Source organism: Acanthisitta chloris, unplaced genomic scaffold (assembly GCF_000695815.1).
Source record: "Acanthisitta chloris isolate BGI_N310 unplaced genomic scaffold, ASM69581v1 scaffold36965, whole genome shotgun sequence".
NCBI lineage: Eukaryota > Metazoa > Chordata > Aves > Passeriformes > Acanthisittidae > Acanthisitta > Acanthisitta chloris.
This window is the reverse complement of record NW_008674861.1, coordinates 9,633-35,193: the sequence shown is the minus strand read 5'-3', so window position 1 is coordinate 35,193 and position 25,561 is coordinate 9,633. Positions and strand designations below refer to the sequence as shown.

The 25,561-nt window shown below is 38.9% G+C and overlaps 1 protein-coding gene across 1 annotated transcript in view; it reads right to left on the bottom strand.

Annotated features, from left to right (window-relative positions):
- LOC103802974 (transducin-like enhancer protein 4) overlaps positions 1-25,561 on the bottom strand; it is a gene marked incomplete at its 3' end in the record, with an annotated part of 40,183 nt that overhangs the window by 5,137 nt on the left and 9,485 nt on the right. Inside the window, exon 4 of the mRNA XM_009075509.1 lies at positions 3,521-3,583. Within this exon, the coding sequence (XP_009073757.1) occupies positions 3,521-3,583 (63 nt within the window). The remainder of the gene's footprint in view (positions 1-3,520; positions 3,584-25,561) is intronic.

Here is a 25,561-nt window from a genome sequence, read left to right as displayed (position 1 = left end):
ACAGGGGTATGGAAGTGTCACATTCTGCTGCAGTTGGTAAATTCAGTTGAGAAGTGTAAATTAGCAGAGGTGCTGTCTATGGTCTTAGATCCAAAATGAATTGCATCTTACTGGCTAGATCATTTAATGATGTGAACATTGAACTACCCTATACCAACTGCTGCAGATCAAAGCACAGAAGTCAACTGAGTGCTAACCACCTTCAACTATTTACCTACACCCTGGCAGGCACCCCTTTCACCTGCTGCAATAGGAACTACCTTGAGCATGCTGGTATCTTACAACATTACATGGAGGTGGAAAATGACTGTTGGAACACAGGAAAACTAAAACCACTGCAAAAATTGAACACACATTGCCCCTGTGGTCCATCTCATGCCTCAACCTCAAAGTCACTCTTTCATATCAAAATGGAAAGCTTCTAATTCTTTGTGCTGTTTTTTACAGTCTGCCTAAGTTGGAGTCAATGTAAAAGCAAGGTAGTAGTTGACTGTGCATTTAGGCAGGTTAGGAACTTTATTTTCAGTATATGCTTAGATGATGTACAGCACAGTAAAATGGACTGAAGCCTGGAAAAGTAACTGAATACTTTGCTGGATTGTCCCCTGAAAAATAACCAGTCGGTAGTACACAGTAAGGTGACGTATTGTAACTGCATCCTTTTCACAAGATCTCTAGCAATTTTGCCCACAATTTCTTACTTCTAAGTGAGTTATCACAAGCCATTGATTCCTTACGAAGTTAACAAGCAATAAGACAAGTTAACCTGGTGCTATTATGAGGCAATAATGTTCCCATCAGTGCATGCAACCACTGTATTTTGTTCATTTTTCCCTCAGGCGCAATACAAAGGAGCCTGATCACATTTTTCAGCCACTATTCCACAATCAGACTGTATGCAAAATGCATAAACAGCAAAAACATGCTGCAATTCAATTCTCTATTAATCTAGATGATAAAATAAAAAGACTTCCATTAAGGCACTCACTTTTTAAAGACACAAATTAGACAGAAACCAAGACTAGCAGAATGCTCAAATCTGAAGATGTTTGACACATCAGCATATGCCAATATAGACCAATTTAAATATGTATTTCTACTAACAGAGGTCAAACAATTACCAAGATTTTCCTAAGCCCAATACAAAAACTATCACAATCAGTTGCACTGTCAAGACACATTAAACCTTTTCTTTATGCAGCCATTAAGCACACTGGTGCTGGGGCACTTAAGCCCTCACTGGGTGGTACTGTACCCACAACAAAAGTGGGACAACATCACTTTCTAAATTTACAACCTGGATCATCTCAGTTGTCCACTTAAACAGTTCTCATAACTAGCCTATTAATGACAAGCTACTGCAATGGCTAAGTCCAGAATTGCTTTCAAGTTGCTCTCCATGTCTAGTTTGATGGCCAGGAGATCCTTAAATGTGATCAGGGCCCTCAACTCATAGTTCACAAGTTATTATTACATCTGAATACCACAAGTGACATTCTCCTTAATAGAAGAAAGTACAGTGTGCAGTCTTCAACAGTGCTTTCTCCATCTATGGCAGGGACTTAAAACATACCAGTACCAATTTACAGAAGAATGATTCCAGGGTGATTTAGCTCCAGGGACAGGAGAGTGTGAGGCACAGCGAGCAGAGAAAAAGGAGAGAGTCCATGCTCACCTGAGTGGTGTGCCACTAACATTAAAGCTCAAAAACATACAGCCTTTTATATTTTTTTTGTCAATTCCACGTGAGTATCTAGCAGGGGTGGAGGCTAGGATTTTCAAACTCAAAGGCCAAAATCTATCAGTCACTGTGAAGCAAACACATCTTTCTTCAAATATATTCTAAGCCCATGTAATCCCTTTGCTTATCTAGTTGGCAAAAAACACCTATTCCATGGGAGCACGTGGGCAGGATTTGTGGAAGCAGAGCAAGCAGAGCAGAGTGACTTACTTGTGTTCAGTATTAAAGTTTTTTTTATCACTTCAGCCAAAAGTAGTACCAGTACCAACAGTACTATACTGATACAAAGTTTCTAAACACAGTATCACATACTCTAGAGAAGATGTCTGTCATGGAAATGCTGATCCTGTGTCTTTGCCAAGATACCAACTTTTCCTGCCAAGTACTCACCTCTGTCTTTGTACCAAAATCGTGTCATTTTAGTATTCACTTAGCATGAGTATGAATCAGCTTTACACCACGTTTTTATATGGTGTGCTATTTTGCACAGCAACTAAACCCCTGTAACTGTATGTATAGAGATTCTGAAGTGGCCAAGCACAAAACAGCTATTTGTTTTAGATTTGTGCAAGGACTTGAATTCTAGTCCCCCAGCAATGTGGCTAGAACATGACACGAAATTTAGTTTCCACAAATCCATCTTAATAAGCAGAGAGCACAGTGGCACTCATGAACATTGTTGGGTTCTAGTTTTGATAGTGTTATTCTCGTTTCAAACACACACAGATACACACGTGCACACACACAGTGCATTAGCTGAATGACAGTATCAAGCACAGAGTCTCTCATTCACAGCAGGTTGAGCAGCTCTCCTGAAAAGCAATGGCATTTTATGGAACTGAAAAGGTAGGAGAAATAGTTGCATCATGTTCTCAGACATGATGTTTTACAGAAATACATCCTCCAGCTTTGACTTCACAGCTACAGATTGAAATGAAACCCTGAGCTAAATAGATGCACACCAATCTGTGTCAGCAAGACCCTAATCTCCAGCCCCTTTCCTCCAGAGGGGCAGGCAAGGGAAGCCCTTAATGCACCCAAGGTCTCCCTTCATGAACCACACTTTCTTTTTACTTCACATACACCAGTTGCTTCAAAGCTCCCTCCCTAGCTTCCACCAACTTCCCCAAATCCCAGTGCCCCTCAAAGTATCTACAATGCACTCATGGTAATACCAGCAAATCATAATTTGGAGGAAATTAGTGCTTTGAGAAATTAGCTCACAGTGAGTTTCACTCTTCTGTTTATATTCCCTAAATACACAAAAAAAAAACAAACCACAAAATGATTTAAGGTAGTAAGTAATCTGGGATGCAGAGAGCATTTCTGTTTCTATTTCTGTTTTCTAAGACGCATTTCTATGCCTACTGTTTTGAACATCACTACTCATATACCAAAATAGAAGTTTCTGCTGGACTTTAATGCTCATTACCAAGGACACAGCACAAATCATGCCTTGCTAGCATTTCTGCAGGCTGACCCCTGATTTTAGACCAACTAAATCGTAACTGCAATACAAACTCCATTGGACAACAAAGATTTAAACAACTAAAATTTTGTTTAGCACATTAAAACACATTCCATTTCATAAATATATTTAAACCACGTTATAATAGACTTGGAGAAGATAATGAAGTTACGGTGATAACAGCACAGTGGAAAGTCATCTACAAGCGCCAAGAGATTCATAAGGAAACAGTCTCAACACAAAGTCCCACTTTTGTAATAGATACGATGAGGCAATCGTTTAGATCAGAAGCAGTACAAATGACTACCTACCTCTTGGGACAGGAAGGGAATGACTTGTGCACATATAGCATTCAGCCTCTTGACAATTTCTGCCTGCAAGTGACAAGGAAAAAGAAGTTCAATTATATAAATTCTCAAATGTGATTGTCACCCATGAACACTAAAGAGACATTTGTTTGCTTTTTTTTTCATCTCTGGCCATCCTCTGTCCAGCACATGTTATCAAAATAACAAAAGTATTTGGACACCAATTCAAAATTACTTAGGGAGCTAGTAACTTCTGGCTAAAGAGTTTTCCTTAAAAAACCCTGTTTAGCACTGACACAAAGATGAGTCAATTTTGGCTATACAATCACAGGCATTTAAAGAACAAAACCTTCAGGAGATGTAACAAAAAAGATAAACAAAATTCTATGTATCAAACTAAACTTTCTCCTAAGATGCAAAAGAAAGGAGCATTTCAAATTACAGCAATGCCACTGTAAGCAATGGGAACAAATAAATCATTTACTACTAACAGTGTATATCATGAGAACATTAGCATTGTAATATATAACTTCAATGATAATAATGCTACCAAATATTTCAGAAAGGGATACTGCAGTCTTTTCTCACACGCTGTTATCAAACCCGAAGTTAATAGTAGTTACTTTCATGCCATAACTGTGATAAGAAATAAATAATATACAATGTTTTATTTCCATACTGGAGATCAATTCTCAGTCTGTATATTTAATCTGCAAATCTCAATAGCAACAGAGATGATTTGGTGAGATAACACAAGAATTACAGCTTCAGGAACAGAATATTTAAAGCCGCATAGACTTTCCTACAATAAATCATAACTTTCTTCTAATAAATTCTAACCAGGATCAGTTCCTCATTATATGGTAGGACAGAATGCTCTTCCTCTTGCAAAATCACTAACCATATGATGAAGACATACAAACTTGTGAAATTTAGCCGTCCTTCTTTTAACAGCAAACCTTCTAGCCGTTTTGCTATGCTGTCTTTTAAATGGCAAATGCTTAGGAAAGAATGTATAGAACAGAAAGGCTCAGAAGTAGCAGTAAAAAAGTCAGAAGTCCATATAAAATAAATCTGCATTCCAGAAATACTACAGTTACACAGCTGTGTAACCAGCAGACATGGTTTGCTAGAGGTAAGGGGACATGTGAAACTAACTCTGCCCCCTTGTGCATACTGTGTGATACATTCGAGTTAACACATAAACACATTTTGCAATACTACTTCTTAATTTCTCTGAAATCCATCTAAACTCCCATACATTATTTACACACAAATTTCTATGTTGCACTGTCCCTGTATCTTCTCACTGGTCTTCACTGTTAATGCAAGTATTTGTCTCATTAAATTTATGCATTTTAATACACTTTTTACATTCATCTACTACACACTTTCTACTTATTCAGCAGCACGGGTACCTTATAGGACACTACAGAATATGGTCTGTTTACCACAAAGCTGAATTACCTGCCAATTTCAAAGGTCTAGATGTGCCTATAATATCAGATATCCCACAATGTAAAACTTAAATATTTCTTTCAACAGGCAGCGTTCACTATACTCGTTGACATGGAAATTTATGAACTGCTTGTTACACAGAGCAGTACAGGGAGTGACAAGATGTATGCACCTAAGCTTCAGCCAGAGAGGCTGCACAATCTGATATGGCATTACTTGAGAAATGATATTTGATTAAGGAATTGCAGACTGTAATACAAGGCACAGCTGTAAAGTACCTGTGCCGTAGTGGTTCAAGCACCATTAATTTAGTCATTTCCAAATTTTGTGTTCCAGCCACACTGCTTTTATTTTTCAAAGGAATCTTCCAAGTGCCTTAAAGCCAAAGAGAAAACTACGTATGCTGTTCTTTGAGGCTTTTTATATGAGCAGAAAACCCCAAAGCGATCCTGTCTTGACATAAGCTGAAGCTCCTGGCCTGCCATTTAAAACACATACGTACCTTAGTAAAAAAAAAAAAAAGCACATCATGCTTTCCTCCACTGCAAAACAACTCCTCCTACCCATCTTTAAAATGCCTGTCGCTCCCTTACCTACCTACTGTGCAGCTCCTGAGGAGAGCGTTTGGAAAACCAGTCTTCCACCTCAGCTACGTTAGCTGGATGTTTTTACTGCACTGCTAAGGAATTGAGAAAAAAAAAACTGGCTTGAAGTGCCAAGCAGGAACTCAGCATCTAATTTTAAAAGGCTTGTAAGATTCATAGATTTTAAGGCCAGAAAGGACTGCTACGATTATCTTATCTGACCTCTTGTGTAACAAAGGCTGTAAAACTTCACTGGCTTCTCCATCAAATCCGTAAATTACAGTTCAGCTAGAATATAGCTTAGTCAACAAAAACAATTTTATTCAATTCACTTTGAGGCATTTCTTCTCAATTTAGGTACTAAACCACAGCTATTTCAAGTTATTTCAGCTATGACTTTTCCTTTCTGATCACTTCTCTCCCCCCTCCCCAACAGGAGAAGTATGTCTCTCATCTACTGCGCTTCTGGCCAAAAAGTGGCTAAAACATATTTGCTCAGGATATATACAAAAATTCACCTCTGGCAGATTCTGAAACTGGGAAATGTTAAGCTAAAAAGAGTCTTCCAAAAGCTGTAAGTAACTGAAAACAGGTGACTAAGTATGAACAGTTACAAAACTGCAATTAACTTCTTGATATCAATACCACTGGAGTGCAGAACAGCGAGTCCTTTCATGCTGTATGCAGGGAAGTGAGCTGATGGAGACAGCACCCAGCTCAGCCTACGGAGAAGAAAAAGAGCTTGCTAAAATAGCTTCAAGTGATGTCAGAACATTCCCCAGCAGTATTTCTCAGCTAGGCAAGGGGCCCACTAGGCCAGTCACAACAAAGCCAAGAAGCCCTTGCTATGCCGAAGTGTTTGCACTTTTTCCTTATTAAAACAGTCTTCACTTCCCTTAACAATGAGCATCCCCAGTTACAGGGGTGTGCCAACAGTTATATTTTATCACCCTCAACTCTCAGGCAGCAAGGAGACAGCCCAACTGAGCAGCAGCAGACTGCAGAGGCACAGCATGACCGAGACATGGACTGACTACCTTTGGAGATCACAGGCAGCCCAAAGGCATGAAGGAAAACACCATGTACATGCACAAATGATAGGAAGGGCATTACATATCCTGTACCAAGAAAAGTCTTAAATCAGACCTTTCCACACAATAAATACGAAGTACATTCTGTCTCGAACTGCAACTGTTTCTGCAATTAATTGTATGAGATAATGCCACAGCAACAAGCTTGACAGTCTTTCACAGATTGTACAAGAGATGGAGTTAGCTGCCAGAAGCTATTTGAGTGGGATTCGTATGATGCTGCCCTAAACCTTGAAGGTGCAGGTACTGATAATGTAAGTTAGAATCTCAGTAGACTTCTTCCTACTGCCCCTGGAGGGGGCCTGGAAACTCATTCTTCTTTGCATAAGGTACAAACTCTGACAAAGCTAAAGCACAACTCCACATTTCTAAATTCATACACAATTTAAAACCCCTACATTTAAAAACACTTTAGGATCTTTTTTTTTCTCTTAGACACCAGGTAAATGTTTTTTTTTCATAATCAGTCTAACTTCCAGGAGAAGGAAAAAGTATGATTTCATAAAGTGATTTCCTCACATGGAAAAACAAAGTTGCCTCGGAAACATGTCTGCTTCCTCAGTCATCTAATTTTGCCTCTTTTGTCCCATGGGACCAGGCTTTAGAGAGACTCCATTTATTTACAGGCCTTTCCACTGGGCTTCAGTTATCAGCCAATAATACTGTGGACACACACACTTCTAATGGCCTATGTTTTGAAACCAAGTCTAATCTGATGGCGCAGTGCCCAAACTCCTTTTCCAGCATAGCCATTAAAGGATGTAGGTTATTGCTGTTGTCACCATTGATATTTGTCATTGTAATGTAATTAGGGCCCTAAAATGATGCATTACAGCCCTTGGCACAGCTTCTATTAAAATCTTTTCTTCTGCTCACTGAACTGTGACCTGCTTTCTGATGAATAACAGACAGACAGCTTTAGGGTGAGGAACAGATTCATCAAAGTAGTATTTTCCAGCTCTGGAAATAAAATAAAGAAAGAAATGAATAAGAGGGCAACCTAAGAAAAAAAACACAAGGCAGGGGGAGGGAGGAAGGGAGGGAGGGAGAGAGAGAGAGGTGGGGTGGGGTGAAGAAAAAAAAAGCACACAGCACATTTGAATTTCATCTGACCACTTGAAATTCTGATTGCATCTAATGAATCTTTCTTAGGACAATATATTCCCAGCCTGTGAATCACATGGTTAATCAAGGCTCTAATCTGCTATCCATCAGCCTATGCCAGCACTGTAACTTCCAATCACATTTATAGGTTATGTGGGTCATGCATCCCTGAACAACTACTTTCACGGATATCCCATCTAAACTGTCACGGATTCTGAAATGCTGTTGTTAGTGTTACTGAATCTTATAATACTATTCAAAGCTTTATGAAAGCTCCTGATAAACAACTGCTAAATTATTGCCTGTGGATACAGCACGATGCTCTGAAATAGCATTAATGGCCCAATAAAAGGGTGACTGTTCATGCCAAAATATAAAAAAGATAGCTTTTCCTGCCACAGTTTGTCAAATCTGTTAACAAACACTGACACTTCTATTACTCCTTTCCCTAAACAAGAAAGATGTTTGGTTTTGCATAAAAACACACCAGCATGGAACCAGAAAAGATGAAGGAGAGGCAGGAAGGGAAGACTGGGGTTGGAATCATCTTTTTACTTATGTAATTAAAGCTTGTATTGTTTGCATCCTGTGGGAGACACCTACAAGACCCTATTTTAAAAGTTTTGATGTCTTTCCATAGCCACTTACATGGAATAATTTTTAAAAAGAGAAAGATTAAATATTTCTTAACTACAACACTAATAACTTTTTTGTTTTGCTCTGTGTATAAAGAGACAATAATAAAATCACTGTGCCAGAATCTGATCCCACTACAGGAATCTGCATCAGTTAACCGTCTCTCAGCATTACTACAGGATACAACACCAGAGCAACAGTTTAAGCCCCCAATTCAGACAACCAGAACTTTTTGACCAAAGCTGATGGTTAAATGGTACTTGATTTCCTAAATACACCTAAAAAATCAACTCTTTTAGTTCTTAAGTGCCTATAGAAAAACATTGTGAAAAATGTTCAGAGGTAAGTCTGTGGGCAAGACTACACCTCAGGTCCTGTGAGGTAAACCAGATCATGAAGGGAGCTCATCACATCTGGTCCTTGAGGTACAACCACAGTTCTGCCACCAGCTGCATGTAAAGGGGAGCATATGATGGACCATTAAACTCCTAAATCCCTTTCAGGATGGCAACGCAGGGGTTTGATTTGATTCACCCTTGCAACACAATCATTTCAATAGGATATTGAAATGTGTTTAAGAGCCTTAATTAGCATTTTAGCATATGTCCAAATTTTTAGCACTGACGGGGACTAAAAGAAAAGCAAGACTCTTAAAAATTCCAGATAAAAAAGTACTTACAAATGTTCTAATAGATAGGGAGTTCAGAATAAATTTGTTGCTTAAAAACATCTATTTGCCCATTTTTCCCCCCAGAAAAAACCCTAAATGATTCTGTGAATAAAAGAGAATTGGGATTTTATTTATAGTACAAAAACTTCAGGAAAATATTTCCACTATATTTCACAAAGTTCCATGGTTATTACAATCACAAAAAAATTGCTGGTAAAGAATTACCACTGGAGGCTCTAGGTTTGTCAGTGGAATGAAAACAAAACTACTATATATATAGTTGAAATAAAACAGAATAATAAAACATTATTGGGAAATCCATTTCAGCAACCAGTAGGAAGAAGAATATATGCAATTACACTTTCAGAAAAATAATCTGAAACAACTGTTATTTCAGGTTTAATTTGTTCTACACAATGCAGCCTTTGCCAAAAAGATCAATCCAGTTTATTAAGTGCTTACCAAGAATACACGCACACACCCTAAACAAGTATTTCACAAATTACCGAGAACAAAAAACAGTATTACACTGTATGAAACATATCATGATTTTGAATAAAGCAAGGAAAAAAGCTAATCTTAGTATTTCACAGAAAATTAACTCTTCATTCATAAAGAAGAATGTGTTTTGTTTTAATCACAGACTGTTGTCTCGAAGTGCTTACTCCAGTTCTACAGATGTGGAAGAAATACTGCAAGTCCTGAATATCGGATTTCTCTTCAGCCCTAAAGGAATAGTGTTTGGAAACTGAGACACAAAGAACTTAGTCTTGTAGTCAAAGAGAGTGGTGGAAAAAGTTCCATGGTAAGAAGCAAACTAAACAAAAACATTCTTCTTCACTAAGCCAATTGCTTATGTTTAGAATATAATTTGAGCAATGCATGTACAAGCTGAATGCAAGCAGGACTACCAGGCTGCCAAATAAACACAGGTAGATTTTTCACCTCAGTTTCCTATCAGTGTTTTTTACAAGCACCCCAGCTAAGCTCTTGAAGTACTGTAAATTTGATGCTCACCCTTTGTGAGTTAATTTAGGTGCCTATTTTGTACAAAATACTGCAAACAGCAACAAAAGCAATAAACCAGAGTAGTAGACTTTTCAAAATCAATTTTCTAATGTAGATACCAACCTGTGGCTGCTGAAGTGAACTGATAAGACATAGCTTTTATTTAATGTCTCAAGAATCACGTGGAGCTCAACTGAGCAAGAAAGGAGACATATTGAATCATTCATGATTAATACAATAAGAAGCAAGTCAAGTAAGGTGACATATAAACATGCATCAAGCCTGTCACTGGATGAAGTCAATGGGTTTTTTGTTAATATTGACTTCTATCAGCAAGTAGGGGAATAGAAAGGCACAGCCTGGAGACTGGTATAATTTTTCCGTTGTTCACGCTGCCACCAAGCTGCATCCTGCCCTGACACAAGCACCTGCTGAGCATCCAGAAAAAAAGGCTGCAAGGGGAACTTGAAATGGCAAAGACTGGCTTCAATTTCCCTTCCTCAAAGGCAGCAGGAAACACTTGCTGAAAAATCAGACAGAAACGAATAAAAGGGCACTGCCACGGGAAATGCTGTTTCTGCCAGTAGAGCTTTGAAGTCCTCTATAAGGTACTATGCCTTCACCTACAAGCAATCCTCAGCGTATCACAGCAATACTTGCTGAGTGAATATGGCCTCATTACATAGGGATGAGAAGTTTCCACCACCCTCCACCAACTGATGGATCTGACTTCATAGTTTAAAAAAATACAAAAAAATTTAAAAACTTACAAACCTGTGGCATCACACTAAGGCAGCTTCACCTCAGACTTCAGTATTTTGCATCTGTCTCCTAGCTGCAATTAGGTCAGAAGTTCCCATTTTAATTTTTCCCATAACTACTGAAATACAGCAGCACATGAACAATCACCAGCCTCTTCCTACTCAATTTCCACCCTCACACATCCCACCATAGCCTGACCACAGACTATGCACCTGCTGGACATGGCACAAGCCAGTCTAAGCCTGTCCCTGCATCTGTATGCATACAGTGGTTTTAGTGTGCAGTTTTCATTTAATAGAATGAAGAATGTCCCCCATTTATTTACATCACAAGTTCATACTCTGTTTCTCGGGGGTGGCAGGAAAACTGGTCAAAAAGAAGTATTGCAGATTGGTAGTTTCAATGTGTACATTGTGAAAAACTAAACAACAAGAAGTTGAGAGTAAAAACCTATTTTCTGTAGGCTTATGTTTAACTTGAGGTGGTCTTAACTGCCCTAAAAAATATCAAGGAGGCAACATTTCATGGAAAAGTTGAAAACATGCTTTTAAAATTTACATATATTCTGCTTACAAAAGAGGATCCTGATGCTCTTTTTAAAAATGTTACCACAAAATAAACACTACAATAATTTTCCCTGTACAAAATAAACAGTCAGTGTCCACTTCTGATCCCTCCCAACACCTCCCTTTCATCTGTAAATACACATAAAGGAAGACTCAGTAATAGCTATAGGCACTTGTTATCCTAGATCCACTCTCTGTATTACAGCTACAGTGCATACTCTGGAGCACTATGCTTCAAATGTTAATTACTGAGAAGCTGATATGCTATCAGAGTTGAGAACTGTGAAGATTGTGACAGACTTTCAGTTACTCTGAAGCAGTTGTACTGCTCAGTCTTGAAGCTTCCAGAAAACACTGCAATCAGTAATGCACCTAATGGTCTGACAAGGAAGAAAATTTCATTTCTCTAGCAAGTGTTGTGCTGTTCCAGGTCTAATGAAATACATAAAGCTGATCAATAAACTTATAAAAGTGGCAATCAGAAGTCACTCATAAAAATAAGAAATGCAATGTGACTGCTGAACTCAAGTTAATTTTTGTTCAGATTAATCTGGAGCCTTCAGGAACAAGATTACTAGTTCCCTTCCACCTCTGGTTTCCTTTGCTTACCCACCTCAGCCCTGCAGGTCATAAAAGTGGAGCCCATAGCCTGTCTGATTCACTGATAGTCACACTTGATTGTGTTTCCTTCCAGGAAAGAAAATACTATGAATAAGCACACTGATCTATTTGGTGGATTTGTTGAGTCTGGTTACAAGGATTCTTACAGCATTTGAAAACTTTGTCATGTTTCACCTTCAATCCTTCATCTCTTCTTTCTACCCAGCAATTTTACACCACATGGTTAACAGTGAGCAATTAGCTCAAGAAACCCAAAAGAAAAAAAAAACCCAGAAACAAGATTTAACCCACTTTACATTAACTTATTACTCTTTTTTTTTGCATTAACTCATCGTTAACTCATTTTCTCATTATCCTGTTGTACCATGAAAATGAACAATAATCAGATGCAATTTTGCAATTTCCACACATTAAGGTAACAGATTTTAGTGTTTGAAATAATTGACAAAAAATCCTCCCCTTTTAAGCCAATACAGAACAGCACAATTTTAACAACATCCCTGAAAGACCTGAAGGAACAGTGCAGTGGATTTTTTGGCAATGATATAATCAAGCCTCAATTCTGAATTCTTGTAAAGACAGAAACTCAAATAAGGCATGTTACTATCTCACTTTTTAAACCAAGTGAAGTATGACACCTGTTAATTCTTTCTGAAGATGCATAAATGTTTCATACTCCTTGGTGGTCTTTATCAAGTCCCAGTTTCTGAAATAAAGTGATCATCTGAAAAGCAGAGTACATTTAAGACACCTTTCTCCCTTTCCTATCTAGAGAGGTTTGTGTTTGATAAATCAACACTCCACAAATGAAGTTTAATAAAATACTAAGGGTTTGTAAGTAGGATACATTTTCTTCTACCCTGAATTTTAATGCAAGTTTCAACTTCAGGTGCCGACTCATGATTTCCTCATGCTGAGATGGCAATGCAACAGTCCTATTGAAGCACCAAGTAAAAACTTCCATATTACAGCACCCTATATGGAACTGCCACCCGTCTTGTCACTGGTTGCTTACACCATACTGTGTAGAATGACACAGCCAGTGAGATTCCCAATTCCCTTTCTCTGGAACAGGTTGCTCTGAGAGTAATAGGGACAGTACCAAGGAGCTGGCAAACTGAGCACATTCATCCAACAAGACTGGAAGTTCCAGCATTTCACACATGTCTGCCACAACTCAGCTGGTACTGATTCATATTCATATTTTTTAAGTAAAAGACTTGTTGCAACAACTAGCTCAAACGGAAGGGATTCCTGGTGCAGTAGAATGCTGCTTTCCAGAGCAGAATAACAAAAAAAGACTGTAGTTCTAGCTACTATTAAAGAGAAAATACTGATATGAATTGCCATTGCTCATAATTTCAGTCACTGTGGATCATAACTACCTCTGCTGAAAATAAATCTATTTGGATTTCAGCATTTTTGCAACTGGGCTTTCTTGCTATTTTTCCTCCTAAGTGAATGAGGACAAGAAAAGAACAGGTAATATAATCCTTCAACATGTGAATACCTAACAAGAGGTAGTTTCACTAGGGAAATAAATCTAAAATAATCAGACAGTTTACAATTCTCTTTTTAGCCTTCCTAAGAAGACACATTTGCAAAGCAAATGCTAAGACATTTCTAAGACATGCATGCTTAATATGTTCAGGAAATTCACTTGTCCAAGACAGCTGGATACATTAAGTACATCTTGATGTTCAATTCATTTGAATGGCATTCCCCCAGTAAAACTCCTACCAGAAGAGACAGACTCTGACTCAAGCAACACTAAATGGCATTTATCTTTAAATTACATCAGCATTATTGAAATTTTCAAATACTCTTCATCCAAGAGGGACTTCAATGTAAAAGTAACTCCTTAAATAAATGCAAAATTAAAGAAAATGCCATAAAAACCAGAACAGGAGGCATGGAGCAAGGAGAACTCTCTGGTTAGGAAATACAGATTTTAAGGAACCTTTTCCAGTATGTAACTCCTGTGAGATCACACTTTGTGCAGAGAGCTATTATGAACTGCATTAAATTCAGACAAATGCTCAAGACACACCATATGTTAAATATGCTTTTCATCATACTGCACCTACAAACTTTAATGACACATCTAGAACATGGAAAGCACATCAAATGTAAGCAAAGTAAAAGGGTGAACGATCAATTCTCTAAACAGATTAACCATCTGATAATAATATCGACGTATTTCTCCTTAAATGTGTCTTTATCAGAAAAGGCATCAGTAAACAAGAGTCCTTCATGAAGTTGTTCCAATTTCACACCCACAACCCCTCTACTATAAAGACGTCTGGGCCAGAAATACAGATTACATGCTCACCAATTATACTGTATTTGCTCTTGAGATAGAGATGTGGCTTTCACTGTTGCTTCACATGCACTTTAAACTGGCGTAAAAATAGGCACAGAAGAGGCTCTCCTTTAATCCAGCTGCTCCTGCCCACCCTGCCCTTTTGCTGCTAGCATATTTGTGGTGAACTAAGCAATGAACTTACCCACATTAAAACCCAGAGGTTCCCCCCTCGCCCCAAACTAAACAGTTGTTTTTTTAAATACAAAACCCATCCCAGACCCAGTTTACCATGGGAAGGTGGTGGATTCACCATCCCTGGAGGTATTCAAGATGAGAATGACAGTAGGGTTGGACTCAATGATCTCTGAGGTGTCTTCCAACCTGGTTGATTCTATGATAATGCAGAATTACCCTTTTCATTACCAGTGCCATCTTCTGTCCATTTGAAGTGCACAGAAAACTTCAGTCCTAGACACACAAGATCTCCAAGATGAGACTTCTCATGAACACTCCTTTGAGCCAGAAAACGAGACCACAGTTAAGTGAGCAGGCCTCACAGCAGCACTTTTGGTAAACTGCGTGTCTCGTTATAGATACATGTTCTCTGGGCATGGTAAGGCACTCTGTTTCACTTCCTTCACTACGCTGCAACCAAGTCATATTCGTATCAACTATACTGCAAACTTCTCAACTCTTAGGTTAGCATCATGATTACTTTAGCTGAAAGTTTCAACTATCTGTGTTGACCAGATATCTGGTAAAGCAAATCACCAATACCCAATTACATAGTGAATTCAAAGCACTAAATAAATAAAACCCAGTGTAAATTAGTGGTGGACATACCAACTCAGAACCAGTCAGATGAAAAAATTAAATGCTGTGGTCAAAACTGTGGGAAAAACACACTCATAATACAACGTCTGTTTTTTCAGTTATAGCAGACAGCATGAGAGACAGCTAAACCACATCTCCATGCCCAGTTCATTGTGGGTTTTTGTAATAGATATCTGGCTTTTTGCCATGAAGTAATTCTATGGTTTACCAAAATGCAGTCTCTGGGCTTGTTAATTTCATATTTAGTTTGCTAGGTCTGTAATCTTGCCACTCTTTTAATCAAAAAGGCTTCAGGAAAGCATTTAGATGATAAATACTCATTCAAATCCTAACATTTTTACCCACAAAAATACAGAGGTTGGATCTATTTTGGTTTATGAAAATCTGTTTTGCACAAACTATGATAATTATTCCTTTTTGTAATAGCAGCTTCCCATGACAATTAGAGACTTAGTTGTGCTATTCTGTTTGCATTAGAAATTTGCCAAGATACAAGAAAAGAAACCTTGAAATCACTGAACTACCTACTGACTGTTTGCAAACCTGTGCATGTACAATCATTATCTGTTTCCCACAAAGGCAACAGAAAAAGCCGGGAGGAGTAGGAAGGGAAATAGGTTTGATGACAAGTGGATAGCTCAGACTGCATTCCTTTGTGTGAGCTTTAGCGAACATGAGGGAACAAACTGGAAAATATTAACCTTTAATATAAAGAGAAATCAGTTTAAAATTACTGATTTGTTTATTGAAATATGTCAGTTTTCACTACTGTAACATACCATGTTGTGTGGGTGAAAGCAAAGGAAAGAGAAGCGATAAAACATTTATTTAAGTCACCCACAGGGGATCCAATGACTCTTATCATCACAGGTATAACTTCAGCCCACGAACATAAAACCAAAGTTGCCTTAAACTAGCTACAGAAAAGCCCAAGAACATGGAGAAATAATCAGCACATTGAAACCTTGCCATCTCCTCACTTATCACGACCTGAGCAAGTCTGTTCAACAGTGGTTAAAGCACACCTGCGAGTACTTCAGTCATACTCTTGAATACCATCCACATGTACCAAACAGCACTTTATCTTAACTCTGTACCTGTAAACAAAGTTTTGAAAATAGATGCTATTTTCTGCCAATGCAGACCAAAGCAATACAAAATTATTCTCAATATCCACCACAGAACCTGTGCACAGTTCATTTGATACGGTTGTAAATTAGACTTTTTCCAGCTCTACTGATTAAGCTAGACTGTACACTGAGAGATATTATATCTTGTTCCCAGCTCTTCTGCCTCCAAAACTGGCACCCTTCTGAGGAAGGGGACCCACAATAGGTAGAAGCAAATTGATGTTTCAATAGAGAAAGTGACCTATACTTTACCACATAAATTCCACTGCTTCACCAAAGTGGAAAAGCCAAGCAGTGTTTCAGTGGAGAGAACCAGATATCAAACCTTTGCCCTGTACTATAGTGGAGACAGCCCTCAGACAAGTATTTCTTTTCCAAAGACCAATTTGCATTTACGCTCAAAATTACATTTACAGCTTCTCGCATGTGTGGGGTATTCATATACTGAGGAGTGAAGATTCAACCAAAGCTGCGATCCTCACTGCTGAATACTAAGCTGGTTTGCCTAGCCTTTTGAGATCTCACATTCCCATTACCTTCCTTCCTTCAGCCTCTGCAACAAATAAATCAAGAAAGAGCCTTACAGATTTCGACTAGTGGGCAGATAAAAATACTGTTGAGGTTAAAAAGAAACTGGGAAACTAGCTAGTTGATAACTACACGAAGAGCCTACTTCAGACTAATCCTGCATAGCTCCACATACAGCCATCAAAAACAATAAAGTTAGCAAACCCTGTATTTACCCTAACTTTACAACATAATTGCTTGCACCAGAGAACCAAGACCCCCCTGTGCTGCAACCACTGCATGTATAGCAACAAGCTATACATGCATTGCAAAGGTTTGGGCATGCAGGTGGGAGGCATGGACACACTATCACAAGGTAAGAAATTTCATTTCAGTTTTACCCAAAAAATCCCACCCTGGTACAAAAAGGAGTATTATTCTATTGGCCAGATGGAGAACAGAGCCCAAGATAGACTACCACAGGTAAGCTTCCTTAATACAAATCAAAGTATTAACTACTTTACCACTGAAAGGTACATCACTGGAGCTTGTTAATTGCAGTTGGGTTGGAAGACAGTAGAATTCACATGGGAGGCAAAAGGACACCAAAACTGTCTTGTGAAAGAGCACTCTGCCCCAAGCACAGCACTCTGAGATAAACACAGCCACTTCTTAGCGACTCACATCTAATAGCATCTCACCTCCCATTTCTTAACATACTGCAAACAACCATCTGAGGTAAGGGGTATGCTTCAGGAAATATTATTACTTCCGCTTCCCAGGCAGAGATTTGAAGCAGTGAAAGTCAGAGGTGAAGTCTCCAGAAGGTATGTAATGGGATTTTTAAAAATGTCTAAGACTAGACATGTAATTCAGCAGAAAGTCAGCAATAGAAAAATGCTCAAGGTCTTCTAGAATTCCTGAACACACATGGGCCTCTACCCTAACTATACATAAATAAATGAATATTTGCATCTTAAAAAAAAAAGGCACATCACCACAAAAATTTAGCCATTAAAATCCCAAGCTACAATCTCCAGTCCCTTGCCCCTCCACTCAGTAATGATGCAGTGCTAAGTCACCAAAAACGCACAGGAGTTTCCATCTTCAGCACTGAAGTTTCTCATTAACCCGTCTGAGTCCCCTTTTCAGGCATGTTCAGAAGACTCTTTGGCTCAACAATACCAAGCTCTTTGGCATCAAGCTCAGAAATACACCCTGCAAAAACCCTCCCCCTACAACTCCCGTAACTCAATGCTTCTCCAGTCATGTTCCCCAGAGAGCTAAGAATCTCTGCCAGAATTATTCCCACATAAAATACAGCAGCAGCACATTTTTAAAAAGTGGATTGGAGAACAGATAGACTTCTATGTAGCAGTTTAGTCATTAAGGAGTTTAATGAGAGCATTATATACATTACTTCAATTCTTTCTTTACTTCTTCTCTAATAGGTTTCTCTGAACACTGGAAATACTCTCAATTCTTTCACTGAAGAAGGCAAGTCTCTTTTCCAGTTTCTGCTCAGAATCACCATCCATGAAAAATACCACAGGCTCACCCACATAAAAGGGTTTGAAGCAGGGATTGGAACCCAGTATAACCTGTCCAGCTGGCCAGAGTCTTTCCAGAGGGACAGCGCAGGATGCATTTCTCCTGTTTTGACTCTACTGAAGCATTTAGGATCTTGCACTAACCAGACAGCTTTCTGCTGGGTTTCCCAGTCATTTTCCTGGGAGAGAAGAAACGTGTCTCGCTAGTAGTGAGAAAAATAGCTGAATTAAGATGAACCAAGAGTGCTGCCTTCTCCAGACTTTTTGTTTAAGAAAAATCTGCACTATGCGTATGCTTTCAAATAAAGTTTCAGTGCCACTCTTCAAAAAACTGATTCTGAGACTAACAAGCCAAGGCAGCATGCCCTGGCAGCATCAACTTTGGTGGCTCAGCCTACAAGCAACTTCAACATTACCCTATGAAGTACCATTCGTATATGCTGGATTTCTTCGGCACTGTGCTGAATCTCTTAACTCACCCCACATACCACAAGCATTTTTCTGCCCTCATTCAGCTGGCCTTGCAGCCCAACAGTGCAGAAGAGCCCACAGCATTGCTTCAATCTCGCTTATGAGAGCAGTCAAAGTGGCTTGTGCAGGGTCTCAAAGGAAGTGCTTGACAGCCTAGTCCAGAAACTTGGACCTGGATTCCCCCCAAGCCCCAGACCCTGGCAGCTGCATCTCATCCACCTGAGAGTTTTCCACTTTGCTTCACATTAATAGAGAAGTATTTCCTGTGTCTACAGATTTTCAGGCTCTCCAGGTTCTGCCACAAGCTTAAAAAAACCTCCTGAACCTTAATGCAGTACATATTTACAGCTGCATTTTTCTAATGATTTTCTAACGACTAAGATTATCCCAGGATTCTTCTCACTTACACAAAAAGGCATGTTACAAATCAATGCTTTAGATGAAATACACACTTGTGTTCTAAGCGGAAAACAGAGTTAACAGCTAAACAAAAGACAAAATATTCTAATTTCCTGTATTCTCAAGGCCTGTATGTCCATTGGACTGAAAGCATATTTGGAAAAAAAAAAATTTGGCATGTGCAAAGAAGCTGGACATTTGTACCTGCAAAGGAAAGTCTTACATCTTTCCACAGAGGCAGGTTCTTTAAGTGTATAATAGCAAGACTGCTAATGTTAGTTTGAAAAGCATGTAATATACATGTCTGAAAGCTCATCATCAAACAGAAACCTATAACCTCAGAAAAAAAAACCAACAACCAACCACATGTATGCTCATGGGGACTCTTGTACAATCTTGTGGTGCTGTTGCTTTTTACATCTCTATCTACATGACCAAACCTAAGAACAAGAAAAATTTTCATTCTCAGTAGATTGTGGTTTTAGAAAAAACATTAAAAACAAACCATTCCCCAGAAATTTCCAGGATGTCACAGGCACACAATTGTACGACTTTTTTCTTATGCTGACAAGTGAAATGAGATGCATGTTTTGGTGTCACCAGTCTGTAGTTATGAACCAGTGAATGTTGTAGGAGGCAGAGAACTAAGTGCCTTGAAGATATGCATGGAAAATGTTCTTTTCCTCATTTCCTTCACATTAAAGACATATTATTAGCTTTATTTACCTTAATAGCCATCTCTAAAACTAGGAAGCAGAGAGATGCAAAGGAAGTAGGACATCACTCTTGAATGAATTAAACCAAGAGCTTATGCACAGTTTACTTTTCAAGCATAACACCTCCATATTCACATATGGACAAATACCTAGCAAGCAACTGACACAAAAATTCTTTTGCCATTTGAATGAAGTGGGTGTGTCTTCCACCAATATTGCTTTAGAGCAACAAATAAGCAGGAAACTCTTATCAATGCTTGATTTTGCTGCTGTTGTTGTTGTAGCTATTGTTTAGGAAAAGACAGAAAGGAAAACATAGTTTGTCCCCAGAAATTAAGAAGTACTAATGTCAATTGTAAATAAGTGACATGCTCAGACTGCAATGGCTTTTTCCAATCAGGACAGAAAGCCTAGAGCTTAAAATTAGTATAAGAATGCACAATCTATCCTCTGTTAACACACTGAGACAAACACACAGGGTGTGTTTTATGCCCAAAGTCTTTCCAGTCTTCTTGTGTTATTCAAACAATGGATGGATATTTTAAGAGGCCACTACTTTGCATCTAGTCACATGCTTTATAAAATTACAGAAAGCAGATGGTAGTGATGTTATAGCTGACTCTCTTTTACACATCGGCACAGTGCCACCTTTCACAGGGGGCACTGAGAAAGTGGATGGTTGTCATACAGAGTGAATGGTACTGCAGGGAAATAGGAGACGTGAGAAGAAAACCAATTGAAGAGCTTCCTCCAATCATTCCTTGTTCTCTGCCTTCTCCCTCAAACCAAAAATTCAGCATAAATGTTTTTGCCAGCTTTGGCCTTATTCTCTTTGCTTTCTTGCTCCAAATGTTATCATAAAAGCGGTGTGGAGGAATACATCTAGTCCAGGTCGTTCTTCTTTCAAGCTGCAGACTGAGATGTAGATTTCAATGCTGATTGAGCTCTGGGTGGGTAGCCTGAGACAAGAGGCTGTGAACTGCCAACCTTTGAGATAATAAAAGAGCATGAAGATGGGTGGCACCAGCCAGGTGAATAGATGCTAGGAGATACAGCAGGACCTGGGAATTGCTGACCTTTTGGATAACAAAGGAGATTATGATGGGCATGTCAGCAAGAAGAGCAACAAGGGTGGACATAGAAATGGGGCAGAACCAGAAGACTCAGAAGGAAGAGGAAGACCTTGGTGCAGGTAGACTGTGAGGACATAAAAGCCCAGGGGACCTTGAAGCAGTGTCCCTCCTTGGAGGCACCAGCTCAGGCTGTTGCACTGTTACTGAGCTGTGAAAAAACTGTTTTGTGGAACTTCATGACAGAGATTCTGCTAAGGAAAAGCTAGGGTTGAACTAGGAAGGAAACTTGGTCATACTGCAGGTAAGAGGGGGTGTGCAGGGAATCAAGCAGGGCATCCATTGGCTCACTGAAGCCACCTGTGACTGGGAAGTGTCCTTAACACCAGACTCCCCTATTTCCAGCTTTTATCTCCAAACATAATTAACAAGAGTAGCAGACAGGAGGCCAGCTCAAGTATGCGTGTCTTATCTCCTGGTAACCTCTGGAGCATAAGAACAAAGGAAATCCCATAGCAAAATAAGGCACTGCTGGACCTTGCTACACAGGAGACATGAGTTTGGAAGGAGTTCTCTTCCTTCTGCAGCAAGCACATATTCATTCAATATTCTGTAATTCTCTAGACTCTCTCATCTAATACTGGATGTTGACAAACTAAATCTTAGATCACTCCCTGTCATGTACGTTATCACCACAATTTCACAGAAGGAGCAAGAGGCACTAAAATGTTACAAGTACTGAATACTCAAACTCTTGCAGACACCATAAAAAGGTGTCTTCCTCCTGCAGCTACCATAAAAATCCAGCACAGACCCAAAACCCTCTCAAAGCCAAAACTGCAACACAGCTTGGATCAGCTGCTGGATTCAAATGCCAACACAGAGTCCACTCTGCATTGGCTACTTGGCTGTCAAGGAGCTAGATGGTGGCTTGTCCATGTCAAACCCAACACAGGACCTCCCAAGGCAGACAGGTAGTAGGCCAGAGACAATGCCAAGGCTACTGACAGCCCTTGCTGAAGCAGCTGTCATGAAAAAGTGAGCAAGCACTGTCGGTACATGTGTGTCTCCTTCCCCAAGCCTTAGCTAGGCTGCAGCACAGTTACTTCTTCTCCCTTGCACTTACTAATAGGAAACCTTAATAGGAAAACAGCACTGTGTTTCGAAATCAAAGTTGAGAATCGTTTCAGATATGAGGCATGGCTGAAAACTCCATACTCTGTGAAAGGTTAGAAATGGGAAAAAGTGGCTCTCCAAGACAAAAACTTTGATCAATGATTGACTGAGCCACATTTTCCATGTGGTTTTAAAAAGCAATATTTGAATATGACAAATAGGAGAAATCAGTTTACCAGCAAATATAAGTTACAGAGAAAGACAGACTAACCAGATATCCAAAGTACTTTAACCTGGAAGCCCCATTACCTATCTGCATTGTAAGGAATGAGCAAAAATGAAGATCCAACTCTCCTGCCGAGAAGCAAACAGACCTGAGAAAGAAAAATTGTGATCAAAATGCCTTCTCCTCCCTCAAGTCCCAGCTAAAACTCACTCCAATTTACCTTATGATTAATTTTAAATAATGCTGTCAAGCTGACATGGTAAATGACAGCTTAAGCCATGGAGCAACACTCAATAACATCCTGCAAGCCAGACTTCCCAAACACTAAGGTTTGTGCACCATCATGCAAGCCCCCTTCCTGCCACTGTATGGAGTTCACCACTGTGCAAGCTCAGTGGGCTTCAGGTTACCTCCTCCTCCTTCTCCTCCCTCATGCCTGCTAAGCCTGTCACTGTAACCCCATGGGCACCCTGGAGTTCTAGGGCAGCCCTCTGCCATGAGAACACTACAGACTCAGGCTAGACCTTTTTCCTGTTGCTCTTGGGTTTCAAATTGTCAGTGTTAAATTTCAAAAGCATTTGCTGTTACTGCCCACAAGTACCACAGTATATTATGAAGTATTTGCAGAGAAGCATGTATTGGCCTTGCTTGATTTGTTGATTCAGGGTTAAAAGTCAGAAAATACTTTGTTTTCCAAAGTACTCTTCTGCCATAGTAAAACTGCATCACTGGCTGCACTTGTAATTGAAACCCAGGTGATGTCTTAGCAGCAGGGTTTTTCGCATTTGTGAATTCTCCAAACAACGAAGACACTAAATGAATACACACACATAAGCAGACTAATAGAAGAGAATTTTACTATGTTTAAGAGGGAGGAAAGAGCAGCATTTTTTAAAATTAAATACTCTCAGTGATCATATACAACATGCACACAGTACAGAGCACATGCCAAACAAAATCTTATGGCAGGACCTATTGTTATGCAGATTATTTATAGCACAGAGGGGCCAGATTTTTACTTCTGCTTAACTGTGAAATGTTCTGTTGAGGGTTTTTAAGCAAACATAAGAAGAAAGAAAAGCACTGCCAGTGTTCCACATCCCGAATCTAACAGTGAAAAGTTTTTCTCCTTTGAATTTGAATCTCATCCAGCAAATGCCAAAAGCCTCTGTCAGTGTAAGCTTCTGCAGAGTAACCATTTAAGTACACCAAAAGAGGGAAGCCAAAGTAGATCTCTACCCAAACCTATGTCCTGTGTTTCCTTTCCTTCTAACAAAAAAAAAGAGAAATTGCTTCCATCGCATCTCTGCCATCTTATGTTATATAATACAAAAAAAATTTAACAAGCATTTCCAGAAAGACTATGAATGTATATTTAAATTGGTATTATACTTTTTTAGCAGAATACACCTCACAGATTTTCTGAGAGTAGGAAATTATGACTCAAGTTGTCATCTGTATCTCATACTCTGCTCCCTTTATCATAAATCTTGATATGTTTTACTCCTTACTCGCAAAAAAAGCAGTTATGGAAGAACACTGGAGGAAAAGCTAGGAAGCATGAGCCAAGCACAGTTTGACAGCTTAAAATTAGAAAGGAAATAAAAAGAACCCTAAATTTATTGTGTTTATCTCATGATATTCTGGTGACTGGCATGATTTAATATTTAGAGTTGGCAATACAGCATACCATACAACTACATAACCATAAAGAGACCAATTCAAGTTTACTGTAGGGACTATAACTTTGACTTGCCTGACATTTGCACATTTAAGTGTCTTAGCCATAACACCACAGTGTTCAATACCAGTGCATTATGTACCTGTCCTGGACTAAGAAAGACGATTTCTTGCATCTAAATCCTATACAAACAGGCAAGAAAGCACTATTTAGAATTCTGTTTATTACTTGTGACATATTTCAGTTATACTTAAAAACTACTATTAAAAGAAAAAGTTATGGACACCTGCTTTTGATATTGTGCCAAAACACTTTCTGCTACACTGATCTACAGAGTTTGTGCCACCACTAAGACAAACAGTATCAAGGGAAAAAAATTACAGAAGAAATGCTTCAAGGTAGCATCACAGAATGGTTTGGGTTGGAAGAGACCTTAAAGTTCATCTAGTTTCATTTCCCTGTCATGGGCAGGGACACCTTCCAATAGGTACCTGTGGAACTGTAAAATGTCATCTTTAACCACAAGAAAAATCTGAAACAATACAAACAGACAAAGACAAATATGCACTCTTAAACCACTTCATATTTCTTATTTTACAATTTTTTTTAAAATTAGAACATTCATTTTCTGGCATTGAACAGCATTTCTTGAGTACAAATAGGTTCAGCTTCAAGATATATTTTTGTCATCTGTTAGTTAACGCAAGTATCATTTATACATCTTGTGTTTCAACATTATCATCTTTGTTCTCCTCCCACTGCGCCTTGTAGCTAAACAGGTTTTCTGAAAGTCAGCGGCAAGATGTACTCAATCTGCAGACCATAAAAGTGACTTTTGTAACAATTATAATTGAGCTTTTCACAAACTGGCCCACGTTTGTGGTAAACCCAGCTCTCTATTGCATCTACAAATGATACAGCACAATTTTTCACTAAAGAAAAAAATAAGACTATGACCAAATCGATAATCGATTCTCAACATCTGACAGCCTTGATGTTAAGAGTCACAAACTTGTTTGCCAGCTTTAATGCACAAAGTCTATGGTATTCAGTGTGGCTGACCCATGTGAGCTTTTTATAACATAAATCAAAATTAGAATCTCTGCCTTAAGCAGCTTACAATGGCAATTATTTCACATGTCTGAAACCTTATGTTTAAAGTTGTTTCAGTTATCAAGACAAGCAGCCAAATGCTTGCAAGTCTACTTTACAATCACCTCTGCATCCTTAATTCTACTTTCCTAACGTCTACATTATGCACTGGAAGAGGTCCTCTAGGAAAACTGGTAATGAGATCAGGAAGTGTATAACTAGAACCTGCACCACAATGCACATACACAATTGGGCAGGATCAAGTTTACACAAATGATGTAAAGCTTGGGCATCCCAGCATACCAACACTTCACTTTGAAACTGATCTACTAATCCTGTGCTGAACGACCTCAGAACATCTTCTTCTTTACCCCTAAATGGAAGACAAATCTCATCACACAAAATGGTGCAAAAGCTATATACAAAATGGGTGACACAGCTTCTGTC